At 39.8% G+C, this 23,096-nt stretch overlaps 1 protein-coding gene across 1 annotated transcript; it reads left to right on the forward strand.

Annotated features, from left to right (window-relative positions):
• Window positions 1–19,841: 19,841 nt before the first annotated feature.
• Window positions 19,842–22,572, forward strand: LOC143774437 (sphingosine 1-phosphate receptor 1-like). The gene has a single exon (XM_077262029.1). The coding sequence runs from the start codon at window positions 19,984–19,986 to the stop codon at window positions 21,133–21,135; it is 1,152 nt and encodes a 383-aa protein (XP_077118144.1). The 5' UTR covers window positions 19,842–19,983; the 3' UTR covers window positions 21,136–22,572.
• The last annotated feature ends 524 nt before the right edge of the window (window positions 22,573–23,096 follow it).

The raw sequence follows: 23,096 nt of genomic DNA on the forward strand, positions 1-23,096 counted from the left end.
TGTCTGCCAAGTTATGCAACTACAGACTTTTGTCATTTTTTATGTTACACCCACAAGCTTAAATGTATTTTTGTAGGATTTTATTTGATACCAACACAAAGTAGCAAGTATTTGTGAAGTGTAAAGGATGCATGGATTTCTAATTATTTTAAAAACATAAATCTGATCATTCTGACAGTCCAACAGATGGCTCCTGCAGCATGTGCATAGATTTCTGCAAACTTCATTTAGATAAATGGGAAAGTGATGGAATCTGATGCATGGAAATATACCCTTTGGTTGTGTTCACAAGTTGCGTTTGTTTTTTTTTTTCAGCTTTTTTTTTTTATATATATATTATTAATTTAGAAAATTTAAATGATATAACAAGAAAGGAAAAAAGGGTAAATAAGGGTAAATATTTTCCAGAAATAGTAAAAGAAAAAAAACAAGCAATCGTAATAAACCACAACGATGTACAGCTTTTTTTATGCAAAGTTTCAGCTGCGTTTCACAGTACGAGCAAAGTCTGGGAGATTTCAGAAATCTCATACACACACATTGGGGTTTTTTCTGACCTTTTTGACAAAGAGCTTCATAATGCAGCACGTCACTTCTTTCAGCGTTTTTTTCACCCACTGAAAGCAATGAGTAAGTGCAAAAAAGCTGCAAAAAAAGCAGGTAGCAGGTTTTGCTGTGTTTTTGGTGCAAAAAACCTGATGAAGTTGAATCCATTTTTTTTTAATGCATTAAACTTTATCAGCATGCACAAGAGACAAATGTAACCTGACAAAAACGCAGTTAAAAAAGTAGCAAAAACTAATAAAAAAAACACCAAAAACAAAGCAAAAAACGCAGCAAAAACTAATAAAAAAATGCACCAAAAACTAATCAAAAAATGTGCTAAAAACTAAGCAAAAAATGCAGCAAAAACTAATCAAAAAATGTGCTAAAAATTAAGCAAAAAAGTGCAGCAAAAACCAAGGAAAAAATGCACCAAAAACTAAGGAAAAAATGCACCAAAAACTGAGCAAAAAACGCAGCAAAAACTAAGCAAAAACTGCTTTTTGTATGTAGCTTAAACTTGATATAAAAAAAAATGTTGCAAAAAAAACGCAACATGTGAACATAGCCTAATGGGGGGGGGGGGGTAAAATGCCCTATGAGAAACCGATAATGAGATACCGGGAGAAAGTGAAGATCCAGGGTTATAAAGTAGGGAGTAAGCGGAGCAGAAGCAGCCGTGTGCAGTCTGTAGGATCGCTGCGGGCAGGCGGAGGGGCAGGATATTCATATTAAGGTCTAGAGAAGGGGCAGGACCCGCACAGGGGAGGGGGCTCAGTCTCATCTGCTGCCTCTCACAGGCACAGGCTTTGGGGTCTCTGCTCCTCTGACATTCTGGGAATCTGGGACATCAGAACTTTTGCTGCTCACAGTAAGTGGAGTTTGATTTTTTCAGGATTTCTTATCTTTTCTGCTCCCCCCATCTGAGTGCCCATGAATGGCAGCAGGACAAGGATCCCCAGGAGCCTCGGCACAGTCCTGTCCAGCGCTCAGTCCAGATGTGCCAGGCGGTACAGTACACGGCCTGCGGAGGGTAGAGTGCCAGCTCTGCGGGGAGATCGCACCTCGCGTCCTGGCCGCTGCACCACCGCGCTCCCCTCTTACCTCTTCACAGACTTTTTGATGGATGGTTTGTTACTCGGGGCATTACCTCATCCTTGGCTGGGCACAAAAGACGGATTAGCGGGAGAAAGTTCTATTCTGTCCACAGGAAAAGTTGGGGAGAAATTAAACAATAATTATTATTATTTATTATTATAGCGCCATTTATTCAATTATTTGTTATATGTATCTTATAAAAACGTAACAAAGATGTTAGTATTCAGTAATATCATTTGTAGTTATTGGTGTAGATAGATGATAGATTGTGGGATGAGCTTTCTGCTATTTTTGATCAAAAACAGTATTACTAAGAACCTGAGTTATTTAGAGGCACCTTTGCCTTTTACTTATTTAGTTACAGCAGGGTCTTTGCTCATTTTTTGTTTTGTTTTGTAGGTTTAATAGATGAATGATAGATAGATAATAGATAGATAATAGATATTTAGATAAATCAAATAAATACATTTTTATTTTTATATAGCACTAACATATTCCACAGCGCTTTACAGTTTGCACACATTATCATCACTGTCCCCGATGGGACTCACAATCTAAATTCCCTATCAGTGTGTCTTTGGCCATAGATAGATAGATAATAGATAGATAAATAGATAATAGATAGATAAATAGATAATAGATAGATAAATAGATAATAGATAAGTAATAGATATATACATAGATAGATAGATAGATAATAGATAAATAGATAGATAGATAATAGATAGATAGATAGATAGATAGATAGATAGATGATAGATATATATATATATATATATATATAGATATTAGATAGATGATAGATAATAGATAGATAAATAGATAATAGATAAGTAATAGATATATACATAGATAGATAGATAGATAGATAGATAATAGGATAGATAATAGATGATAGATAGCTAGATAGATAGATAGATAGATAATAGATAGATAGATGATAGATAGATAGATAGATAGATAGATGATAGATATATATATATAGATATTAGATAGATGATAGATAATAGATAGATAGATGATTGATAGATAACAGATAGATAGATGATAGATATATATATATAATATATATAGATATTAGATAGATGATAGATAGATAGATAATAGATAGATAGATACTCTAGATAGATAATAGATAGATACATAGATGATAGATAATAGATAGATAGATAGATAATAGATAGATAGATAATAGATAGATACATAGATAATAGATAGATACATAGATAATAGATAGATAGACAATAGATAATAGACAGATAATAGATAGATAATAGATAGATAGATACATAGATAATAGATAGATAATAGATAGATAATAGATAATAAATAGATAGATAATAGATAGATAATAGATATATCGATAGATAGATAATAGATAGAAAGTTGCCAGAATTATGTACTATAATTTCACATCTGTAACTTTCAGAATCTAAAACCCTGTGCAGACGCTGCGGATTTCCCGGTGCTCCGCCCGTGCACTGTGCAGGTACATGCGGTGTGTGCAGTGTGGCTGATCAGGTCTCCTCGGTGGTGGTCCCCTGGCACCTGCCCCCTGGGCTCTCCTGTTTCCATCCTTTGTGTACATTGTATATGGGTCATTATGGGCAGCCCCTTGCGGTGTTTGCATGCATATGAGCAGAGCCTCGGGTCATGGTTGTTGGTGCTGTATATAGTGTGCGGGATTTACCATTTCTATAGACTCTGTCACTAGACAGGAGCTCAATGAGCCATTCATGTGCAATCAGCATGTAAGTGTGCTGGAGGCTGTAGTCCTGTAGTCTGCCAGCACTATATGTGCCATAAGAAAACCATCCCGACCCAGCTCTCCTCCACCACTGACTGGTAATCTAGTAAGGGGGCTCTCTGCATAAAGGAGAATATTTACCATCACCCTATTAGTTATTTTCTTGCACACTTCCCATGTTGACTTCAGTCAGGAAACGGTTTGTAGGAATTTTTATCATCTGGGATCATAGTTTACATTTAGTGAGCTCTTCGGTCCCTGTAAAGTCACATTTTTGCTGACCAGTGCAGGATCAAAGTCTGTGGGTCCCCCTTCTAAAGCTGAAATACTATCATAATACTATGGAATATAATCATAAAAACTAAAATAATACCCTTATATAATGCCAAATAATACCACCATATAGTGCAAAATAATACTATCATATAGTGCCAAATGCCAAATAATACCACCATATAGTGCAATATAATACTATCATATAGTGCCAAGTAAAACCACCATGTAGAGCCAAATAATACCACCATATAGTGCCAAATAATACTACCATATAGTGCAAAATAAAACTACCATATAGTGCTAAATAATACCACCATATAGTGCCACATAATACCACCATATAATGCTAAATAATACTATCATATAGTGCCAAGTAATACCACCATGTAGAGCCAAATAATACCATCAAATGGAGCCAAATAATAACACCATACAGTGCCAAATAATACCACCATATAGTGCAAAATACCACCATACAATACCAAATAATACCACCATATAGTGCCAAATACCACCATATAGTGCTAAATAATACTATTATTTAGTGCCAAGTAATACCACCATGTAGAGCCAAGTAATACCATCATACAGTGCCAAATACCACCACCATACAATGGCCAAATAATATCATATAGTGCCAAATAATACCACAATATAGTGCAAAATAATGTCACCTTACAGTACCAAATAATACCATCAAATTGAGAGAAATAATACCACCATATAGTGCTAAATAATACTATCATATAGTGCCAAGTAATACCACCATGCAGAGCCAAATAATACCACCGAACAGTGCCAAATAACACCATCATATAGTGCCAAATAATACAACCGTATAGTGCAAAATACCATCATATAATGCCAAATTATACCACCATATAGTGCTAAATAATACTATCATATAGTGGCAAGTAATACCACCATGTAGAGCCAAATAATACCACCATAGAGTGCCAAATAATACCATCCTACAGGGCCAAATACCACCATATAGTGCTAAATAATACTATTATTTAGTGCCAAATACTACCACCATGTAGAGCCAAGTAATACCATCATACAGTGCCAAATACCACCATAATAGTGCCCAAATAATATCATATGGTGCCAAATAATACCATCAAATAGAGCCAAATAATACCACCATATAGTGCAAAATAATACCATCATATAGTGCCAAACAATACCACCATATATTGCCAAATAATATCACCGTATAGTGCCAAATAATACAACCATACAGTGCCCAAATATCATATAGTACCAAATAATACCACCATATAGTGCAAAATAATGCCACCTTACAGTGCCAAATAATACCATCAAATAGAGCCAAATAATACCACCATATAGTGCCAAATAATACCATCATATAATGCAAAATAATACCATCATATAATGCTAAATAATACCATCATATAGTGTCAAATAATACCACCGTATAGTGCTAAATAATACCACCATACAGTGCTAAATAATACCATCATGTACTGCCAAATAATACCACCGTATAGTGCTCAATAATACCACCATATAGTGCCAAATAAATACCACAATATATTGCCTAATAATACCATGATGTAAGTCAAATAATACCACCATATAGTGACAAATAGAAGTGCTATAAACTGTGAAATAACAGTACTATATTTAGATTTCAGTGGTTTTTCACTTACGCAAAAAATGGTTTTATTAGTGTTATTGGATTTGATTGTCATCAATGTTCGGTCTGTGTTTATTTTACTTATATATCACTATCATATCTCACCGCGCGCTGTACAGACATTATAGTGCTTCAGGTTTTACCATGACAAATCCTCTCCCATCCACGACAGTGTCAATCACGGCCATTACACTGACTGCACACTGATGACATCCATCACGGACCCATAGACTTGTGTGGGTCATTTTGATCTGTGAAATGTCTCCGTGATGTTATACGGTCTGCAAAAAAAACACAGACATGTTAACAGCTCCATTTCCTCTTTAATTTTTACATGTTCTATCCGTGAATATCACTGATAAAGGGCGTACATGATTCACGAACGTCTGAATGAGGCCATAAAGGGTATATCTGGGACAAAAAAAAAACATAAAATGTGCCTAAGCACTAACAGGCAGGTAATTGAAACTTGCCTGCCTGTTATGCCCAGTGCAGTTTTACGCCGACACAGAGTGGTCACAGACCGCTCCTGCCGGGGGATCCAGCTGCCTCCGCTGACTCGATGGGCTGGGACTTCCGTCGTCATTCTGACTGACAGCCGACTCCCCCAGTTAGGCAGCGGGGATCCAGTTGTCAACCAGAATTATGCTGGAAGTCTCGCCCCTTTCAACAGAGCGGAGCGGAAAAGAAGTCTCCGCACTGTAGACGTGATGTCATCAGAGGCAGCTGAATCCCCGGCAGGAGCGGTCTCTGACTGCTCTGTGCCGAGGAAGAACGGTGCCGGACTGAACAGGCAGGTAAGTTCCAATTACGTGCCCGGTAGTGCTTAGGTACATTTTTTGTTTTTTTTATAAAGTCCCTGATAAACCATTTAATAGTAATAGTTGTGTCCAAATAATGGCTTGGTATAGTATGAAATAATACAACCATACAGTGCCCAAATAATAGTACTACACAATACTAAACAACCTTAGAGTACGGGCACATGTTGAACATTTGCAGCAGATTTTTCTGTACCAAAAATCTGAATGTTGGCAGGAAAACCGCTGCGTAAAATTTTATGTGCAGTTTAGATTCATTTTTAATATTAATTTAAATAGGGAAACACAGCGACATGATGCAGGTTTACAATAAATGCTTTGATGGTTCAAATCCGCAAGAAAGAAATAGGCAACGTGTGCCCGAGACTTCAGGAATCTCATTCACTTTGCTGGGACGGTAAAACGCTGATATTTTTTCCCTGTACAAATGCACGGCAAAAAACAACCCTTATTAGTTCCCAAACCATAGTATGATATAGTAATATGTGGCGGTAGATCACAATAAAATGTTGTACCATAATAATGGTTGTATTGTATAATAACTCATAGGGCCAAATAATGCTAAAGTATGCTACCATATAGTACCCAAATAACAGAATGTTTTATTTTCTAATAATACCGCCATGTAGTCGCCAAATACTATTATAAGATAGTAAAGTATGGTGCAACATAACCATTATGTGGAGTAAAAGAAAAATGCGGCACTCACCCTGTAATTGCTGTGCTTGCGTGTTCTTTATTGGATAAGAAAAAATTAATGTCAAACGTCCATTAGGACTGCAGATGAGCGAGAGGGTGCGGGAGTGTGGACACACTCCCGCACCCTCTCGCTCATCTGCAGTCCTAATGGACGTTTGACATTAATTTTTTCTTATCCAATAAAGAACACGCAAGCACAGCAATTACAGGGTGAGTGCCGCATTTTTCTTTTACTCCATATGAATATCTAGTCTATTATTCTATGCTGAGCACCATATACCCTATCAGCTCGTGTTCCCTGCACAACAGTGGTTAATTTACTCAAGACTGAGAAATTTCACACACCTCTAGTGCCGTCTGACTTCTGTCTCATGGACTGATAACCATTATGTGATAATACCACCCTATACTACCAAATAGTACTACCATATACTACCAAACAATATCACCCTATACTATCAAATAATACCACCTGATACTACCAAATAATTACACCATACACTACCACATAATACCATCAAATACTACCAAACAATACCACCCTACAATACCAAATACCACCAAATAATATTACCCTATACTACTAAATAATACTACCATATACTGCCAAACAATACCACCCTACAATACCAAATACCACCAAATAATATAACCCTATACTAGTAAATAATACTACCATATACTGCCAAATAACATCACCCTACTCTACCAAATACTACCATATACTACCGAACAATACCACCCTATACTACTACCAAATAATACTACCATATAGCGCTATAAAGTGCATAAATAAAAGTATGACAGTGCCAAATAATACCACAATAGTGCCATATAGGAATACCAAATAATTCTCTGATAAGAATACCACCATATAGTTTTATTATATGCAAATGAGCTATTATGATGCATGGACTGGACATAGATCTCTCTGAGAATCTGCCTCCAGGGCTTATTGTAAATGACATGGGGCGTTACCAGTGTGAGACATGTAATGATCGACAGTCTGTTCTTATAATCACACACAGCTCTGCAGTGAGATCAGAGTAACACTGTACAGCAGAAGTGAACTTTTTCTCATTACAAACACATTTGCAGCAGCAGTTTTTCTCTGGCATCTCTGCTGTACTGCCACTTCACCCACCCCCAAGCTGGCTGCCTGTGTTATAGAAGCTGAAGCACTATGGGAGGACAACTGCAAAATTGTTTTTAAGCAGAGCTGACAGCACGCTGAACCAGAACACTGCTGCTGCAAATGTGTTTGTAATGAGAAAAAGTTCACTTCTGCTGTTCCGTGTTAGATCTGATTATAGGATCAGACTGTCAGTCATTACATGCCCCCACCCTAGTAATTCCCCCATTCATTTATAATAAGCTGTAGAGGCAGATTCTCAGGGAGATCTATGTCCGGCCCAAAGATCTTAACAGCTCATTTACATATAAGAAAAATGTGGAATTCTCTGGAATTAGACATCGGATCATGGAGATCAAGATATCATTTTACTCCACTTTCTATGACCTAAAAGCCCATATATATGGTATAGGAGGGTTGATCTTACCGAAAAAGAACAAAAAATAATAGATAGTAAGGATTAAAGACAGCAATACACATAGAATTAATCGACATTCGATGCTCATAACGTTAACAGTACATTATATTACTAATCTTCTTGAGTCACAGCCTGTATCGCACTCCAGAGCAGCATTCACAGTTGTGTAGGCTTCAGAGCTGAACTCTCCCAGTATTCTTGCTTGATCTAATAATTTTCACTAAATGAAAATATTAAATGTACACGTATCTACACAGTGTAAAACATTGGAGCGTCGTGTAATAGTGATTGGGGGTCAGGTAGAGCAAACCGAGGGAAAAATATCACAAAAGGTTGACAGGGAAAAGAGGGACTTAAGAATGTAAGGGTCAGATATTTGGGTTCAATAATTGTGGTTAATACTGACACCTGCAGGTAGCGAAGGGGAATTCATGCGGTTTAGCAGCATAGCGTTAGAGGACGGTATAGATCCTGCATGGCGCTGAGGCGCTCACGCTGCATCTTTCTGGTTCTGCTCCCTGATCTCACACGACCTTAGTTTTTGGGTTCTCAGATTGTCAGACTTCTCCATATCTCACAGACTGCGCCGTCCATTGTCTGTCTGCAGGGGAAGGCTGTGTTGTTTTTCACTTTTATGCAGGGATGTGAAGAGGAGATCCCTATATAAATAGCAGGAGATAAACGTTCCAGCTTCGTGGGAAATAACAAATGCCCGGCACGTATCAGGAAATCAACAGTCCCCAGAAAACAAGCCAAAAACAGGACCAACTAGCAGGATCACACTCCACACACTGCACTGGATAATGATAGAATATATACAGTGCCTTGACAAAATGTTCACACCCGGAAACATTTCCACATTTTTTCTCGTTACACCCCCAATGTATTTTAGTTGGGTTTTATGTGATATGCCAACACAAAGTAGCAAGTATTTGTTAAATGTAAAGGATGTTTTTTTAAAACATTTTAAAAAGATAAACCTGAAAACTGACGTGCATTTGTATTCAGCCCCCTTGTAGTCTGATACCCCTAAATAAAATCCTAAGAAAGCAAATACCTCCAGAAGTCACATAATTAGTAAATTGAGTCCACCTGTGTGTAATTTATTCTCAGTAAAACTACAGCTGTCATTTGAAGGCCTCAGAGGTTTGTTACAGAACACTAGGGATTAAATAAGCATCAATGAAAACCAAGGAACACACCAGACAGGTCAGGGATAAAGTTGTGGATAAGAGTAAAGCAGGGTTAGGTTATAAAAAATAGCCCAAACTCTGAACAGCTCACGGAGCACTGTTAACGCTGTCATCCAAAAATGGATGGAAAATGGTGAAACTACAAACCTACCAAAACATGGCCGTCCACCTAAACTGATATCCCAAGCAAGAAGAGCACTAATTAGAGAAGCAGCAAAGAGGCCAGTGGTGACTCTGGAGGAGCTGCAGAGATCCACAGCTCAGGTGGGAGAATCTATCCATATGAAAACCTTAAGTTGTATACCCTAAAACTCTGGACTTTATGGACGTGTGGCAAGAAGAAAGCATTTTTTCTAAACTAAACCATTAGAAGTCCCATTTGCAGCTTGCAAACAGCCATGTAGGGGACACAGCAAGCATGTGGAAGAATGTGCTCTGGTCAGATGAGACCAAAGTAGAAATTTTTGAGCTAAATGCAAAATGCTATATGTGGTGGAAAACAAACATGGCATCACCCTGAAAACACCATCCCCACTGTCATACATGGTGGTGGCAGTATCATATTTTGGGGAGGCTTTTCTTCAGCAGGGGCAGGGAAGCTGGTCAGAGTTGATAGGAAGATGGATGAAGCTAAACACAGGGATGAAAACCTGTTAGAAGTTGCAAAAGACTTGGGACTGGGGCTTCGGTTTACCTTCCACTAGCACAATGACACTAAACATACTGCCAGAGCTACAATGGAGGGTTTAGATGAAAGCATATTCATCGGTGTGAACAGCTCGGTCACAGTCCAGCCCTAGATCCCACTGAGAATCTGTAACAAGATGAGAGCGAGTGTGCAAAGAATGGAAAAATGCTAAATTTCAGCCTCTAAATGTGCTAAGCTGGTAGAGTTAGACCAGGACTGGGACTAAAATTCAGCCCTGGCATTTGAAGTTACACAGGCCCACTTGTCACATGGTGACTGTATAATATCTTAGTACACTTGTAGGCTACAAGAAGTGAGGGGAGTGTAACACGACTATATAACATATAATCACAGCTGTATCCAGCATCACAGCTCAGTCCTATTTATTGCTTTTAGTTGCAGTACCAAGAAAAGCCGCTACTTTACCTACATAACTGGATCTCGTAGATAATGAAGGGATTGTGGAACCTCATTCTGATGCTCCATAAACTTTGCCTACAGCCACTTTTGGTTCCGCTGCGCAGCACGAGACCTGGTGACTCTGAAGAGCGGTGACATCAGTAACGTCACCGCTCTTCAGATATTCCGGGTCTTGCGCTGAGCTCGGCGACTGTGAAGAGCGGTATTGTTACTACCATCACCGCTCTTCAGAGTCGCTGGATCTCGCCAGGTCTGGGCTAGTACTGGGGGTGTCTGATAGACACCTCTCCATTACTTACACCAGGGATTGATGGCAGCTGACATTACGCAGCTGACATCAACCCTAAAAATCATTACACATAGCAGAATTAAATGCTCTGGTGGCTGGGAAAAGCAGTAGAGTTAGTGCTATTCCCAGGCGCCGGGTGCTAATTTCAACTGTCATCATCCTTGCCTGGTCTCCCTGCAACGCATTTCTGCTGTATTTACATGTGCTGATCTCTGGCCGCTAAACAAGTATGATCGACAATACTGAAGTCGTTCGCTTGTTTCCCGGCCTCTTTACACCAACTGAGAAAGAATGAAGGGAACAGAACAATCACAATTAGATCAATCTGTCCCCATACAGAATCATGTTATCAGCAGCACAACTACAGTTTACACTGGCGATGTGCTGCTGAGAAAAAGGATTTCTGTTCCCACATAAACAATCCAATCACTCGATGAATAGGCAGCATTTTGCTTGTTTAGTATAATACATCCCATAGTCCTCCATATATTATAATGTGCACCTCAGTCCTCCATATAGTATAATGTACTGCCACAGTCCTCCATATGGTATAATACACTCCTCAGTCCTCCATATAGTATAATACACTCCTCAGTCCTCCATATAGTATAATACACTCCTCAGTCCTCCATATAGTATTATACACTCCACATAGTCCTCCATATAGTATAATACACTCCTCAGCCCTCCATATAGTATAATACACTCCTCAGTCCTCCATATAGTATTATACACTCCACATAGTCCTCCATATAGTATAATACACTCCTCAGTCCTCCATATTAGTATAATACACTCCTCAGTCCTCCATATAGTATAATATACTCCTCAGTCCTCCAAATAGTATAATACATTCCTCATAGTGCTTCATATAGTATACTGCAAGGCCATTGTCATCCATGTAGTACAATTCACTTCCCATAGTATAATGCACCCCATAGTTCTTCATATAGTATAATGTATTCCCCATAGTCCTCGATACAGTATAATGTAGCCCACATATAGTATAATGATGCCACCCCAGAGTATAATGCAGCCACCCCACAGAATATATTGTAGCCCCCTGAGTATAATGTAACCCCCCAGAGAATATAATGCAGCCCCCTCATATAGTATAATGCAGCCCCTACATATATAATATATGGTAGCCCCCTCATAGAGCATAATGCAGCCCCCATAGAATATACATATTATACAGCATACCATAGAATGTAATACAGCCTACCTCCCATAGAATATAATACAGCCCCCCATAGAATATAATGTAGCCCTCAGAGAATGTAATACAGCCCCCATAGAATGTAATACAGCCCCCCATAAAATGTAATGCAGCAAGCCCCCATAGAATGTAATGCAGCCAGCCCCCCATAGAATGTAATGCAGCCAGCCCCCCATAGAATGTAATGCAGCCAGCCCCCCATAAAATGTAATGCAGCCAGCCCCCATAGAATGTAATGCAGCGAGACCCATAGAATGTAATGCAGCCAGCCCCCCATAGAATGTAATGCAGTCAGCCCCCATAGAATGTAATACAGCCCCCCCAATAGCCCCACAATCCAGTTATCACTCATTGATATATTTTTTTAAAAAAAAACCCTCTCCTCACCTCTCCTCGTGCCCCGCGCTGCTCCCGGCTCAGGTCTCAGCAGCTACAGTCTGCCCCGACACACAGCAGGTACGCGATGATATGACGTCATTGCGCACCCGCAGTGTCAGAGGCAGAGCGGGAAATGATGGGAGAGGGTGCGTCAGCGGACGCTCTCTCCTCCATCTTTGCATTCAACTGTACCGGCATCATAGACGCCGGTATAGTTGAATGCGGCGGCGCTGGTGGGGCGGTGAGTCGGCGCTGGCGAGCGGCCCACGACTGCCACCGGTCCTTCTGGCATTTGCCAGAAGTGCCCGATGGCCAGTCCGGCCCTGAGATAGACCCAAGGAGACTTGCTGCAATAATTGCAGCTAAAGGTGTTCCTACAAAGTATTGACTCAGGGGAGCTGAATACATATGCAAATCACAATTTTTAGATTTATATTTTTAAAATATTTAGAAAACCATGTATCATTTCCTTTACACTTCACAAACACTTGCTACTTTGTGTTGGCATATCACATAAAATCTTAATAAAATACATTTACGTTTGTGGGTGTATCGTGAAAAAAATGTGGAAAAGTTCACGGGTATGAATACTTTTTCAAGGCACTCAATATACTGATAACGATCAGAGTCTTTTAGGGTTAGAAGGAAGACTTTGGATTTCCTTTTCCTGTGTGTTTATTGTTTTTACAGTAAAATAACTAAAAAGCGGAAGTGATGAGTGATGGACACTGACTTGTTTTATTCTTACTATTGCCAAGAAAACAACATTCCCATTAACCCTATGTATACATACTGAGATACAGAAACAATTTGCAAGTTCCTAGGTTCTGAGATTTATATTATTGTGAAATGTTGCAGATATTGTATCTACAGTGGGGAAAATAAGTATTTGATCCTCTGCCAATTTTGCAAGTTTTCCCACCTACAAGGAACGGAGAGGTCTGTAATTTTTATCGTATTTACACTTCAACTGTGAGAGACACAATCTGATTAAAAAAAAAAAAAAGAAAAAAAAAGAAAATCACATTGTATGATTTTTGCATAATTAATTTGCATGAACTAAGTATTTGATCACGACCAACCAGCAAGAATTCTGTCTCTCACAGACCTGTTGTTTTTTCATTAAGAAGCCTTATATCGGACAATCTCAGTAGTGAGATCACATACAGATAGTTTAGGAACCGTAAGGCCATAGAACCTCACTGAAGTTTGATCAGCTAAAGGAGGTCTCCCTACGGGCATCATATATGGCTTCAGGACATGTAATAAATATCGAAATTGTATATGTGAAACTTCAACGGAACTAGCGCATTGGAGCAAAAGTGGAAATTTGCTGATAGAAAGCCTTCCCATATGTCATAGGGTGGGTGGCCAATTCAAGACCCCTTCAAGGGGAAGCATTTTGGGCAGATAACCTCCCTTTATGATATAGAATGGGCTTGTCTTGATGTGGGATAGCTATTAGCGAGAACACCTCTCCACTTGCCTCATTACAGCATATGAATCCTATAAGGGAGGGCACTGCTCATTATCGTCCATATAATTCATCTGAATGGTAATAATGTTCCACGCATCCCTGGCAAAATCAGATTAAAGGGGCTGTCTGTAAGGAGAAAACCCCTTTCGAATCTTTTTTTAATTTTTTTTAATGTGGGATTGCCTTTAGCAAGAACACCTCTCCACTTGCCTCATTACAGCATATGAATCCTATAAGGGAGGGCACTGCTCATTATCGTCCATATAATTCATCTGAATGGTAATAATGTTCCCTGGCAAAATCAGATTAAAGGGGCTGTCTGTAAGGAGAAAACCCCTTTTGAATCTTTTTTTTAATGTTTTTATCACTAACTCATGCTATGAGACTGACTATAGAAAATTTGACCTTAGAGAGGTAATGTGAAATACGACTCGTAGAGAGAAACTAGCTGCTCTGGGCCCGCCATAAATCTAACCATATGTGACATTTGTGGTTTGCGCCCTTGTTATACTGCAGTGACGGGAAAGTCAAACAATGAATGTTAAGAAGCTGTGGTTTGAAGGGTGGGGGGTATCTGGTGGGTGCGAACACGAAATTCAGCCACATGTCATGCAAAAAGCTTAGATGACATAGACATTCTTACATATAGAAACCAAGTCCTGTATTATAGATTCCGCCTACATTCATATTTTGGCATGACATGCAGAATGTCCCTATATTAAGAAAATTTGAATAATCCGTGCCCCTTTGATGTTCTGGTCAGCGGGATGATTCCGCAAAACTTTGGACTGTTAACTCACAAGCATTGTAGACGCTCAAAGAGCATTGCGGCCCACCATAGGCGGAAGTCTAAGGAGGTCCATGCTCACAGACCCGTAATAATGTCTGGTCGTAAATCCCTAATGTGTCCATAAAAGACCACTTACGGCTACTTCTCTCGAATTATGATTGAGAGAATGGCTGGACATGATATCTCTAGGGTTGGTACTAAATGTCATGACAGGCATAATATTCAATTGTCCTGGATTATAGAAACATGGCTGCTTTGTTAAAAAAACAGCACCACACCTGTGCACAGGTTGTGTGTGGTACTGCACGCCAGCTTCAGTGTAGATACTTGTATTACACTTAGGCATAGGCATCCTCTATCCTGATAACGTCGCTGGGAAAATGATAGTTTCTATATGAGAGGCGGGCATGCTTGGTGTCGTCATTTAAAAAGGACCTGTCTCTAGGTCAAAAGTGTCCAGTTATCTTATCCTCTATTATTCTCGCTTCTCCCCTGAGTTTTCCAGTTTTTGTATTTTTAAAATCCTCCATACGGTTCCAGAGATACAGGCCTTTTTATTTAGTGCTCGTTTTTATGGTCTTTATAAAGAGGGCGTGGCTAACAGAATCCTTGGGGGCGTGTCTGCAGTTACCTTATGAGCACCTCCCCATTGGCAAAGGTCATAAAACTTAGCACTTTAAAAAAAAGGCCCATATCTCCGGAACCGTATGGCGGATTTAAAAAGTACAAAAAGCTAAATACTCAGGGGAGCAGCGAGGATAATACAAAAGGAAAAACTGGCCACTTTTGACCTGGTGACCGGTCCCCTTTAATACACTGTTAGTGCTCCACACCAATGTGATGTTTTAGACATGTCTACATGACATGACAGAAGATCAGATCATAGGAATGCTACTGTAATAACAGATCATTTCTACCTCGTGAGAGAGTTCTCCGGAGGTGACATGACAGGACGTGTTGCAGTTTATCGTATGCGGTAATTATTACTGTCAGGTATACGTTGTCTGCCTGTTTTGCTATGTGAGTGTTTAAGATGGCTCCACTCCCTGAGTCACCCTCACTTTCTGGTCTAAGGAACCATACAGTGATTTTATCTGCTTTTTATTATAAGATTTACTATAGGTCTAGTTTCACATCAAGTTCTAAGGAGGCTTCTTTGAAAGACCTATAATGATTGCTCGAGTCAAAAAAAAAAACCTGTAGGTTGTTTGTGAAATCAAAGAGAAAGTGACTGATGGGAATCTACATTTTACCGCTTGTATAGTTTATCAGACATGTTAGGACAACTCGTTCTGGTCATTAATGAAAGCTTGAGTCAGAAGTATGGGGCCCGAGGAAAAAAGTATGTAGAGATTCTCACTGCATATCATTAATGTAGTGTGCAGAGCAAAACAGAATTTACTCGACCAAGCATGCTGGCCCCATGATCACAATGCTCCCACTTGAAGATGACCCTCTCACCTCTTTAAAAGTGGGCAGTTTTTGCTCTTCTTTTATTCACGCTGCTTCCCTGAATATTCTGGGCTTTTTTTTTTTTTTAGAAATCTGCCATATAATCCCAGATATAGGAGTCTTTTCATTTAGTACTAATTTCTATTGTATTTTCCAAAAAGACGTGGCTCACAGGATCCTCAGGGGCGTGTCTTTGAGATAAATTGCCCTATTACTCCAAGCCACACCCTCTTGTAAAGACCGTTTAAAAAATAGCACTAAGTTAAAAGGCCCATATCGCTTGAATTGTATGGCGAATAAAAAAAAAAATAAAATACTGAGGGGAGCAGTGGGAATAAAATAAGAGCAAAAATTGGCCAATGTTGACCTAGTGACAGGTCCTCTTTAAAAGAGTGATCCACTTTAACACCAGATAATTATTTTCTGTTGCCATATTCTAAGGGCCTAGTTTATAGCAGGGTGAGTTGACCTTTATATTGGTCTCATTTTAGAGTATTTGTGATTTAAGGATCGCTTTTTATTTCATTTTTTGGAAGGCGTATGAATGAAAAACACTAATTTAGTTTTTTTGGCGTTTTCCATACCGAATAAATAGCAGGACATCTAATACAAGGACTAAAATGGCGGTCCTGAACAAAACGTCACTTCGGCAACCTCGCAATCAGGTCATGGAACATCGATGGGCTGAAAGAGGGAGCCTTCTCCTTCAGTGTAACCACTTAGGTGCCACTGTCGCTATTGACTGGGGCATGTAAAGCAGTTTTAGCAAAAGCTTAGCTATGTACAGTATGTATTTCAGTCGGGGCTCCTGCAGAGTTTACATGGGTAGATAGGCAGAACCTAAGAAACATCATGATGCATTAATTTATCGTCAGCGCTTATGGTGGATACATGTTTTGGGGTGTTGCTTTGGGGTATTATGGGGTTATGTCATACTTGCCAAGCTTTGGAAGTAGCTATGTGGGAGCCTCTATAGTAAGCTGCAAGAACGCATATCCTGGGAGGTCTTCACTTTTTTTCGGGAGTCTCATGCATGCTTAAAATAAAACTTAATGAAGCCTCATGAAGACCCCCATAACATTGACCCTTACATCAGTGCTCGTCAGTGTCCACCATAGAAGTTCGAGCCACACAGTGCCCCCATTAGTGCCAGGTATGCACTGTACCCCTTCTCGCTGACATGGAAGCCACCGCTTTAGGATCACATATCATTTCTGCACGGAACGGAGAACTGAGTTGCCATCTAATGAGACGATGGTGCTGTCTTTTAACATCCATGGCAGTGTCCTAACGTTTAGGGGTCAGCACAAAATGGCACTGTATGTCCCTATTCATTCCCCAGGAGATAAGTGACACCAGACGTATACTTCAGGTCTTCATCTCCATACTTGGCCAAGGTGAACGTCAAGGCTGATAGAAGTCACCAGCTTCAACAATGTGGGGCAGAAAGGCTTTATTGCGAAGAGAATGGGTGAATGTTTGCTTTCTGTAGGATTTCCATGGAGGCTTCTGATCAGTGAATGGTTATACGCCGCCAGAGGTTGAAACAACATTTGACTATAATCCCCTTGTTATGCCAGCTTTACTGCGCAGGATGACAACTGATGCAAGGCCGAGACACATGGAGGGCAACTCCAGTTGTAAAAACAGAACAGGACCCCTTAGTAATGTTAGTTGTATTTTTATAACCGGGTGATATTTTTGTAATTCAGCATTACCGAAATGTGAGGAGCTCCGAGTGATTCCAGAAATGTTTCATCTCAATGTCATTGTGGTTGAACACAACTTTTATAGAAATTTCCAAAGCAAAATTTGCTGCATGTGTGGTCCTTAAGGGTTTCTGCCCATGGGGCATCTTGCACACTGCGTATTACAAAAGCAGCGCTTAAGAAGTCTCATGAGCATGCTGTGAACAATAAACGGCCTGCAGTTTGGTGCAGGTCCTGAGACCCCATCGATTGCTCGCCTCTGCAAGCAGGGGCACTCAGCTTCTTGAGCGCATGGACATGGTCACAGAGGCCTATGGTTTACAGTAGGAAGTCTAGGGCTTTGCAGAAGTGCTTGTGACCCTCACTGACCTGCAGGACGTTTCAGAGTAAATGCACACAGTGTGTATTTGTTCCAGATGTAAAAAAAACGCAGCGCAACACAGTACCTTCTAAGTTACTGAGATTTGAAAAATCTAATCTCATTGCAGAAATGTTCCTGCATATAACTTTACTTGTGGATTTTAAAATCCCCAGGGTGTCAATCCTTTGTTCGGAATTCATTGTGGTCTTCACTTTTGCAGAGCATAGGGCGAAATTCTCATTCTGTAACATCTGCGAATTTTGATGTGGAAGCGATGCAGATACAGAAAATCAGTATCAATTCCACAAAGTGTGCAGCCGGGCTAACGGAGAAAAATATATACAAAAATAAAGTAAAATGATAGGTTTCCCTTGTTCCACTGCTTGTGAGATTCCAGACTTTCACTCACAACGTGTGGACTATTCAGAGTGGAACTATCAGCCTGAAAAATAGGAAACATGTTGCATGGAGCAGCTAGCTGCCCAAATAATAATGCTCCATCATCTTAATGTTGCTTGCGTAGTCTAAATATCTGGCAGTTTTCCTCTAAAGGATGAATCAGTGTCAGACAGGAGCCTGTAAAAACAAAGGGCTGAGCCTCGTGGATCTCAAAAAGTAGGAAGTCTAGAATTTAACACAAAAGAAAAGTACGAAGCAGAGCGGATCTCACTGCAGCTGGAAGATCAAATCCCAAATCCAAAAGGTCAGACTTTCTATCATCTACTGTTATTTATATTAGAGTGCGAACTCTGCAAATCAGAAATTATAGCTTCTGGTATTAGTCTTGTGGAATTGGATGAGAATCTCTCTTGGCTCGGAATTACAATATTCAGGTATTTTGGTTGACCATTGTTTCAAGAATACACAGGAGTGATCATCCGTGATGGCCGGCAGCAGACTACTGCACGCCAGCCCGGTGGTCCATCATGTTGAAATTTTTCGGGGCAGTGTATGGTGTATGGCATGACTGGCTGATTATTTGCCGGTTAGCACAAATGCATTGCAGTGTTATGACTTTGATCTGGCAGTTTAGTTTGCCAAATGAAATGTCGTTATTGCTCGTATCATTCAATCTGATGAATCGATCTGCTTCATTCTTGGCTGATCCTAATTTTATGCACTATGATGGCATCACAAAAGACAGTGGATTTTCCACGAGAAAATATACAAAGGAAAATTTGCTGTAGAACAATGTTTAAATTTACAGACACCATGTTCCTTTCTGAGGAAGTCAATCAATAGCTATTGCAGAAGGTTTTATTACATTCCTTTTTTCTTTATTTAATAGCTAACTTTACGTTTTTCTTTTTTCTCCCTCTAGGTTACATCGGCATATGCGGATGGTACGTGTATTATGTGAAGGAACACTGACACACTGTGGAGACCTTGTTGAAATGCCTCAACAAAAATCGACTAGGTCTTCTTGATGAAGCGTTGGCCGAGTTGCAGTACATGGGTGTCTGAACGCAAACTAACAATAATTCGTGCTGGGATAATATCTTCCTGGATGTTGCTGACCATACATGGCTTGGATACAATCTTGCTATAGTTGAGGTTCAGCCAAGGTTCCAAACTTTGGAGAGCTTTGAGAAGATCAACTGTCAACCATGGATGGTGTAACGCATCATTATCGCTTGAGCCGTTTGTACAGAGAATACCAAAACAACAGCGTCATTGCTCTTCATTACAACTACACAGGGAAGCTGAGCACTAGTAGATATAAGGGTGGACTAAAAGCCGAGGCTGTGGTCTTTTTGGTGGTATGTGTCCTAATCGTTCTGGAGAACCTCATTGTACTTTTGGCTCTATGGCGCAACAAGAAGTTTCATTCACCTATGTTCTACCTCCTAGGCAACTTGACTTTGTCAGACCTTCTTGCAGGAGTAGCCTACATGGTTAATATTGTGTTGTCGGGGGCCAACACACTCCGACTCACCCCTGTTATGTGGTTCGTTAGGGAGGGTGGTGTCTTTGTTACATTGACTGCTTCGATCTTTAGCCTACTTGCTATTGCCATAGAACGTCACATCACCATGGTTCGTATGAAACTCTACAGTGGAGACAAACAGGGACGGATGGCCTTACTTGTAGGCATAAGTTGGCTTCTCTCGATCTTGTTGGGAGTACTTCCAATACTGGGATGGAACTGTATGAGAAATCTTCCTTCCTGCTCTACCATCCTACCCCTTTATTCCAAGGATTATATATTGTTTTGCATCACCATCTTTCTGGCCATCCTTATCTCCATCGTGGTCCTCTATCTACGCATATATAGGATTGTTAAGCTGAATAGTCAAAGGCTGGGTACTTTGCGAAAGGGAGCACTGAAAAAGTCCCAAAAATACATGGCTCTGTTAAAGACTGTTACTATTGTGGTAGGAACCTTCATTGGCTGTTGGCTTCCTCTTTTCATCCTCCTTCTCTTTGATGTGTCATGTGAGGTCAATGCATGCCCTGTCCTTCTTAAAGCAGATTATTTTCTTGGTTTGGCCATGATAAATTCTCTTCTAAATCCAATCATCTACACATTGACTAGCAGGGACATTAGAAGAGCCATTCTTAGGTTGGTCTGCTTCTTCTGCTTTGTCAACGAGGATGGAGAAACCAGAGGGAGATTCGGATTCTTCCCAGTCATTGAAAGAAGCACAAGCAAATCTGAAAAGTCATCCCACAAGCAGGAGGGTTTGGAGACAACAATGTCTTCTGGAAATGGGACTCCTACGCCAATCAAGTCTCTTGTGGCCATTAAAAAGTACTGAGGCAAGCCACGGTAAAAAAAAACATGTAAAAAGGGAACTATCTGCCCTATCCTTTAAATCACTTCCAACTCGAACTGGAAAATATAAAATATATTGAAAGGTATTGAAGAAAAATATATAAATCCCTTGAAATCAAGAGAATGGACAATAGGTTTTATTGAAATAGGCACAAATTTGCTGTATGGTATCGAGTTTATGTAATTATCGTTCAACTTTACAAATCATCAGTACAAAAGCGGATCGCAACCCGTAAGCAATCTCCATGCTACAAATGTTATGTTGGCCATAGATAGTGATCGCTAACTCGATTTGGTCTAGCAATCTTTCCAATGAGCTTGGTAAATCTGTCCACAGGTACCTTGAGTGAAACAAGCCACTGAGAGTTTACCACTTTTCTCGCGCAGCTAAAGAGTAGCAGTGGAGAACAGTTAACCTCCATGGCTTCCTTTCTCAGGAAGGGGGCATAGAGTAATAGAAAGCTTTGCCGGGAATGAAAGATGAAAAGGGAGAACATACTGTTTTCTGCCATTTAGGTTATTTCTTACATATGACCATGTATTGATGACTGCCTTTCACAAAGCTGGTTATTAAATTAGGCCTCTGAACAGAATGTCAAAAGCTGACGATTGGCCCTCGTAAATATGACACTTATCACCTGACGAATGGACAAAATGCTTATAAAAGGTGATTGGAGTGTTTATTCTGCCATAAAAATCTTTGTTGCAGGGAATACAACTTTCCATATACATGTGGGATGTGCTGCAGAATTATCATAGTTTTCATTGGCATATATAAACAAGTGTCGTTCAACTTGTATACAGCCCATCAGCGCTCGTTAACGGGTCGAATTAAGCCCATATAAGAAGGCTTTTAATAATTTCATGAGTTGTTTTTTTTTTTCTGAGAAAAATGATTGCTGCCAAACGAGAATGATTTTCCACCTTTGCAGAGATCTTATATTGTATGGCCGTACGACAGCCAGCGTTTTGGTGAATGATACGGGCAAACTTGTTGAAACCAGGACAAACTGGGCCAAGTAAAGCCTTCTTTATAGGTGCAACCCTATCATCAGTACCACACTATAATTAGTGTCATCAATTAGGGCCAATTATGTGTCTCTTCTGACGTATTTAATCATCGCGTCTCAGGACAAGTGTAGCATTATTCTTCCGAAGTCGGTGTTAGTCTCAAAAAAGAACAGGCAGGTGCGTGCAAACAAGGCAGCATACTGGTCGATCACATCTTATGGACTTGACCATACAGTTCTTATGTGTCTATGTAGTTTCATACCAATACAGATCCCACAGTGGGAGTAAAATGCTGTACATTTGTATATATGTATATATTGAAAATGTATAAATTAATAATGTATTAATTCAACCAGCATTAACATCAATGTATAGGTCTCGAGAAAGAAAAATAAAAAGTTGTCAAGTATGTATGTCCAAATATTTGGTGTGCCAGTCTACATGTGCAGGGGTTAATCCTCAGCTAGTTGTATTTATTTTGGAGCACCGACGCTTATGAAAGCTCCATTTTTCCTAATTTCAGGGGGGAGCTTACTATGGATTTATACTATGGCGTTCAATTACAGTAATATACAGTAAATATACATACATCGCGCTGCCTCTAGTGGTTACTGAAGGCATAACATCTCTGGTTTAGCGCCTTCACGTAGCACCGAAGAGAGACAGCGGCAATACTCAAAGCGCTGAGGAAATGACTGAAATTTCGCCTCCTCCCGCTCCATTAGCAGAATTGTAATGATGTTCAGGAATTAAAATGAGAAAACACTAAACCGGACTTCTAGATTGTGAAGAATAAAATACAATTGTTCTATCACAACTCAAATAAAACATTCACCTCTTCATCAAACCAGGAACATTATGTGCTTAACTTTTATATTGCCTAGGGGAGGTGGAACAATACTAGAATATAGAACAAAACGTATCCACTCATGT

Source organism: Ranitomeya variabilis, chromosome 5 (assembly GCF_051348905.1).
Source record: "Ranitomeya variabilis isolate aRanVar5 chromosome 5, aRanVar5.hap1, whole genome shotgun sequence".
NCBI classification, from domain to species: domain Eukaryota; kingdom Metazoa; phylum Chordata; class Amphibia; order Anura; family Dendrobatidae; genus Ranitomeya; species Ranitomeya variabilis.

Bases quoted from the DNA above. Each gene is read 5' to 3' on its own strand.
- LOC143774437 (XM_077262029.1), top strand. From the start codon at position 19,984: ATGGATGGTGTAACGCATCATTATCGCTTGAGCCGTTTGTACAGAGAA.